The following is a 5810-nucleotide window of genomic DNA, read 5'->3' as shown; positions in this document are numbered from 1 at the left end:
CTAGCACAGGACGGACGAAGGCCTGTTCGTTAGAGCGAACTGCTCATCTTCCTCATCTTCCTCGTCTTCCTCATCTTCCTCGTCTTCCTCGTCTTCCTCGGTTTAACCTCAGTAAACATGGTGAGTTTCAACAGTCCGTCTTGTGCTGTTTGAACCGGTCCAGCCCGGTGAGGTGTTCCGGTGTAACTTCGGGACGGTTTAGTTTTAACGGTTCCGGTTCGCTCGTTGGTCAACACAGAGGAGGGTTACCGGAACATTTTGCTCCAGAATAACGAGATTTTAACTTCACGGATGACGACATGTCGTCTCATTCACCTGAGCAATATTTTTAGTTCAATTTTAATTTGAGTCATTTAGTCAAATGTGTTCTGAACCCGAAACAAACCAGATGTGATGGTGTGAATGTCCCCCGGTGTGTATGTCCCCGGTGTTTATGTCCCCCGGTGTTATGTCCCCCGGTGTTTATGTCCCCGGTGTGTATGTCCCCGGTGTTTATGTCCCCCGGTGTGTATGTCCCCGGTGTGTATGTCCCCGGTGTGTATGTCCCCCGGTGTGTATGTCCCCGGTGTGTATGTCCCCCGGTGTGTATGTCCCCGGTGTGTATGTCCCCCGGTGTTTATGTCCCCGGTGTGTATGTCCCCGGTGTGTATGTCCCCGGTGTTTATGTCCCCGGTGTGTATGTCCCCGGTGTGTATGTCCCCGGTGTTTATGTCCCCCGGTGTGTATGTCCCCGGTGTGTATGTCCCCGGTGTGTATGTCCCCGGTGTGTATGTCCCCCGGTGTGTATGTCCCCCGGTGTTTATGTCCCCGGTGCTTATGTCCCCGGTGTGTATGTCCCCCGGTGTTTATGTCCCCCGGTGTTTATGTCCCCCGGTGTTTATGTCCCCGGTGTTTATGTCCCCCGGTGTTTATGTCCTCGGTGTTTATGTCCCCCGGGTCCTCCCCCCTGGTCCTCTCCTCCCGGTCCTCCCCCGGTCTCCTCCCACGGTCCTCTCCCCCCGGTCCTCTCCCCCCGGTCCTCTCTCCCGGTCCTCTCTCGGTCCTCTCTCCCCGGTCCTCTCTCCCCGGTCCTCTCCCCCCGGTCCTCTCCCCCCGGTCCTCTCCCCCCGGTCCTCTCTCCCGGTCCTCTCCCCCCGGTCCTCTCTCCCCGGTCCTCTCCTCCCGGTCCTCCCCCGGTCTCCTCCCACGGTCCTCTCTCCCCGGTCCTCTCTCCCCGGTCCTCTCTCCCCGGTCCTCTCTCCCCGGTCCTCTCTCCCCGGTCCTCTCCTCCCGGTCCTCCCCCCGGTCTCCTCCCCCGGTCTCCTCCCACGGTCCTCTCTCCCCGGTCCTCTCTCCCCGGTCCTCTCTCCCCCGGTCCTCTCTCCCCGGTCCTCTCCCCCCGGTCCTCTCCCCCCGGTCCTCTCCCCCGGTCCTCTCTCCCCGGTCCTCTCCTCCCGGTCCTCCCACGGTCTCCTCCCACGGTCTCCTCCCACGGTCCTCTCTCCCCGGTCCTCTCTCCCCGGTCCTCTCCCCCCCGGTCCTCTCCCCCCGGTCCTCTCTCCCGGTCCTCTCCCCCCGGTCCTCTCTCCCCGGTCCTCTCCTCCCGGTCCTCCCCCGGTCTCCTCCCACGGTCCTCTCCCCCCGGTCCTCTCCCCCCGGTCCTCTCTCCCGGTCCTCTCTCCCCGGTCCTCTCTCCCCGGTCCTCTCCCCCCGGTCCTCTCCCCCCGGTCCTCTCTCCCCGGTCCTCTCCTCCCGGTCCTCCCCCGGTCTCCTCCCACGGTCCTCTCTCCCCGGTCCTCTCCCCCCGGTCCTCTCTCTCCGGTCCTCTCTCCCCGGTCCTCTCTCCCCGGTCCTCTCCTCCCGGTCCTCCCCCGGTCTCCTCCCACGGTCCTCTCTCCCGGTCCTCTCTCCCCGGTCCTCTCCTCCCGGTCCTCCCCCGGTCTCCTCCCACGGTCCTCTCTCCCCCGGTCCTCTCTCCCCCGGTCCTCTCTCCCCGGTCTCCTCCCCCCGGTCTCCTCCCCCCGGTCTCCTCCCCCGGTCCTCTCTCCCGGTCCTCTCCCCCCCGGTCCTCTCTCCCCGGTCCTCTCCCCCCGGTCCTCCCCCGGTCTCCTCTCCCGGTCCTCTCCCCACGGTCCTCTCCCCACGGTCCTCTCTCCCCGGTCCTCTCTCCCGGTCCTCTCTCGGTCCTCTCTCCCCGGTCCTCTCTCCCCCGGTCCTCTCCCCCCGGTCCTCCCCCGGTCTCCTCTCCCGGTCCTCTCCCCCCGGTCCTCTCCCCCCGGTCCTCTCTCCCGGTCCTCTCTCCCCGGTCCTCTCTCCCCGGTCCTCTCTCCCCGGTCCTCTCCCCCCGGTCCTCTCCCCCCGGTCCTCTCTCCCGGTCCTCTCCCCCCGGTCCTCTCTCCCCCGGTCCTCTCCTCCCGGTCCTCCCCCGGTCTCCTCCCACGGTCCTCTCTCCCCGGTCCTCTCTCCCCGGTCCTCTCTCCCCGGTCCTCTCTCCCCGGTCCTCTCTCCCCGGTCCTCTCTCCCCGGTCCTCTCTCCCCGGTCCTCTCCTCCCGGTCTCCTCCCCCGGTCTCCTCCCACGGTCCTCTCTCCCCGGTCCTCTCTCCCCGGTCCTCTCTCCCCGGTCCTCTCCCCCCGGTCCTCTCCCCCCGGTCCTCTCCCCCCGGTCCTCTCCCCCCGGTCCTCTCCCCCCGGTCCTCTCCCCCCGGTCCTCTCCCCCCGGTCCTCTCCTCCCGGTCCTCCCACGGTCTCCTCCCACGGTCCTCTCTCCCCGGTCCTCTCTCCCCGGTCCTCTCCCCCCGGTCCTCTCTCCCGGTCCTCTCCCCCCGGTCCTCTCTCCCCGGTCCTCTCCTCCCGGTCCTCCCCCGGTCTCCTCCCACGGTCCTCTCTCCCCGGTCCTCTCTCCCCGGTCCTCTCTCCCCGGTCCTCTCCCCCCGGTCCTCTCTCCCGGTCCTCTCTCCCCGGTCCTCTCTCCCCGGTCCTCTCTCCCCGGTCCTCTCCTCCCGGTCCTCTCCCCCCGGTCCTCTCCTCCCACGGTCCTCTCTCCCCGGTCCTCTCCCCCCCGGTCCTCTCTCCCGGTCCTCTCTCCCCGGTCCTCTCTCCCCGGTCCTCTCCTCCCGGTCCTCCCCCGGTCTCCTCCCACGGTCCTCTCTCCCCGGTCTCCTCCCCCCGGTCTCCTCCCCCGGTCCTCTCTCCCGGTCCTCTCCCCCCGGTCCTCTCTCCCCGGTCCTCTCCCCCCGGTCCTCCCCCGGTCTCCTCTCCCGGTCCTCTCCCCACGGTCCTCTCTCCCCGGTCCTCTCTCCCGGTCCTCTCTCCCCGGTCTCCTCCCCCGGTCTCCTCTCCCGGTCCTCTCTCCCCGGTCCTCTCCCGGTCCTCTCTCCGGGTGCTCTCTCCCGGTCCTCCCCCGGTCTCCTCTCCCGGTCTCCTCTCCCGGTCTCCTCTCCCCCCGGTCCTCTCTCCCCGGTCCTCTCTCCCCGGTCCTCTCTCCCGGTCCTCTCTCCCTGGTCCTCTCCCGGTCCTCTCTCCGGGTGCTCTCTCCCGGTCCTCCCCCGGTCTCCTCTCCCGGTCTCCTCTCCCCCCGGTCCTCTCTCCCCGGTCCTCTCTCCCCGGTCCTCTCTCCCGGTCCTCTCTCCCTGGTCCTCCCCCGGTCTCCTCTCCCGGTCCTCCCCCGGTCTCCTCCCCCGGTCCTCTCTCCCCGGTCCTCTCTCCCGGTTCAGTCTGAGTCACTCTGTCAATCTTCTGTCGCGTATCAAACGTTCTGCTGGTGCTTCATTACAGATTTCTTAGTTTTTACGATAACGTCCCACCTTGTAATATACCTTCATAATAAGATTAATGTTGGCAGCATTCATTTATTTAAAGTCATTTAAATTAAGTTTTGTGTTAGAATTTACTTTTCAAAATTTTGACACAGATTTTCATTTTTACTGCAAATATTTGTCTGTTCCAAATATTAGTTCATCGGTCTCCTGATTACCGATAATCAGTATCGGCACTGAATCTTCATCATGTTTTAAGAGTCATCGATAATTAGCCAGAAGGTTTCAATCAGGCGTCACGTGAGTGTGACGTCGTGGAGTTTATCAGGTGACTTCGGTCCAAAGAACCGGTGACACAAATAACGGAGGTTTTGAACCGATTCATTAGTCTGGAACATTTATTAGGAGTTGTTAAAACATCTTTGGTTGACTTTAATGCTCAGTATCGTTTATCCTTCAGCGCGAGTGTATCTCCATCCACGTCGGTCAGGCTGGTGTCCAGATTGGCAATGCATGCTGGGAACTGTACTGCCTGGAACACGGGATCCAGCCGGACGGACAGAAGCCCGGCGAGAAGACCATCGGAGGAGGAGACGACTCCTTCAACACCTTCTTCAGCGTGACCGGAGCTGGAAAACACGTCCCCAGAGCCGTGTTCGTGGACCTGGAGCCCACCGTCATCGGTGACCTCGTCTCTTCTGGCTCAACTTTCATTTGAGTAAATAGCACTGAAATATATAAACGTCAATAAACCACATCTAATTCAAAGCCTGTTTTCGTCTCCTCAGATGAGGTGCGCTCTGGGACCTACCGCCAGCTGTTCCACCCTGAGCAGCTGATCACCGGCAAGGAGGATGCTGCCAACAACTACGCCCGCGGACACTACACCGTCGGCAAGGAGATCATCGACCTGGTTCTGGACAGGATCCGCAAACTGGTGGGTGAGTTCACAGAAGACGAATGATAGAAATGCAAAGTAACTGCTATAATTGTCTCATGTGTGGTTTCCGTGTCTCCCTCCTGTCCTCAGGCTGACCAGTGCACCGGTCTTCAGGGCTTCCTGATTTTCCACAGCTTCGGCGGCGGCACCGGCTCCGGTTTCACCTCCCTGCTGATGGAGCGTCTGTCCGTCGACTACGGCAAGAAGTCCAAGCTGGAGTTCTCCGTCTACCCGGCTCCCCAGGTGTCCACCGCCGTGGTGGAGCCCTACAACGCTATCCTAACCACCCACACCACCCTCGAGCACTCCGACTGCGCCTTCATGGTAGATAACGAGGCCATCTACGACATCTGCCATAGGAACCTGGACATCGAGCGTCCCTCCTACACCAACCTGAACAGGCTGATGAGTCAGATCGTGTCCTCCATCACTGCGTCCCTTCGTTTCGACGGCGCCCTCAATGTTGATCTGACAGAGTTCCAGACCAACCTGGTGCCCTATCCCCGTATCCACTTCCCTCTGGCCACCTACGCCCCCGTCATCTCTGCTGAGAAAGCTTACCACGAGCAGATTACCGTATCCGAGATCACCAACGCCTGCTTTGAGCCGGCCAATCAGATGGTGAAATGTGACCCTCGCCACGGCAAGTACATGGCCTGCTGCCTCTTATACCGTGGAGACGTGGTGCCCAAAGACGTCAACGCAGCCATCGCCACCATCAAAACCAAGCGCTCCATCCAGTTTGTGGACTGGTGCCCCACCGGTTTCAAGGTGGGCATCAACTACCAGCCGCCCACCGTAGTTCCCGGTGGAGACCTGGCGAAGGTCCAGAGGGCCGTGTGCATGCTGAGCAACACCACCGCTATAGCAGAGGCTTGGGCTCGGCTCGACCACAAGTTCGATCTGATGTACGCCAAGCGGGCCTTCGTTCACTGGTACGTAGGTGAGGGGATGGAGGAGGGCGAGTTCTCTGAGGCCAGAGAGGACATGGCTGCTCTGGAGAAGGATTACGAGGAGGCTGGAACTGATGGTGTGGGAGAGGAAGAAGAAGAAGATGATGAAGAATATTAAAAAGACATGCATTCCACGTCTGTGCCTTTATTAATGTAAAATAATAAAGCTTTTGTTTACCGCA

General features: G+C 61.9%; 1 protein-coding gene across 1 annotated transcript; it reads left to right on the top strand.

Annotated features, from left to right (window-relative positions):
- LOC138212163 (tubulin alpha chain-like) lies at nt 1–5810 on the top strand. The gene is made up of 4 exons (XM_069172452.1): nt 1–120; nt 4196–4418; nt 4524–4672; nt 4766–5810. Exons 1-4 carry the CDS (start codon nt 118–120, stop codon nt 5744–5746), a joined length of 1356 nt encoding a protein of 451 aa, XP_069028553.1. The 5' UTR covers nt 1–117; the 3' UTR covers nt 5747–5810.

Source organism: Embiotoca jacksoni, unplaced genomic scaffold, assembly GCF_022577435.1.
Source record: "Embiotoca jacksoni isolate LCO1_2020_lvr unplaced genomic scaffold, fEmbJac1.0.p SCAF_53, whole genome shotgun sequence".
NCBI lineage: Eukaryota > Metazoa > Chordata > Actinopteri > Embiotocidae > Embiotoca > Embiotoca jacksoni.
The sequence above is the reverse complement of the archived record's forward strand: the minus strand, read 5'-3'. Positions and strand labels throughout refer to the sequence as shown.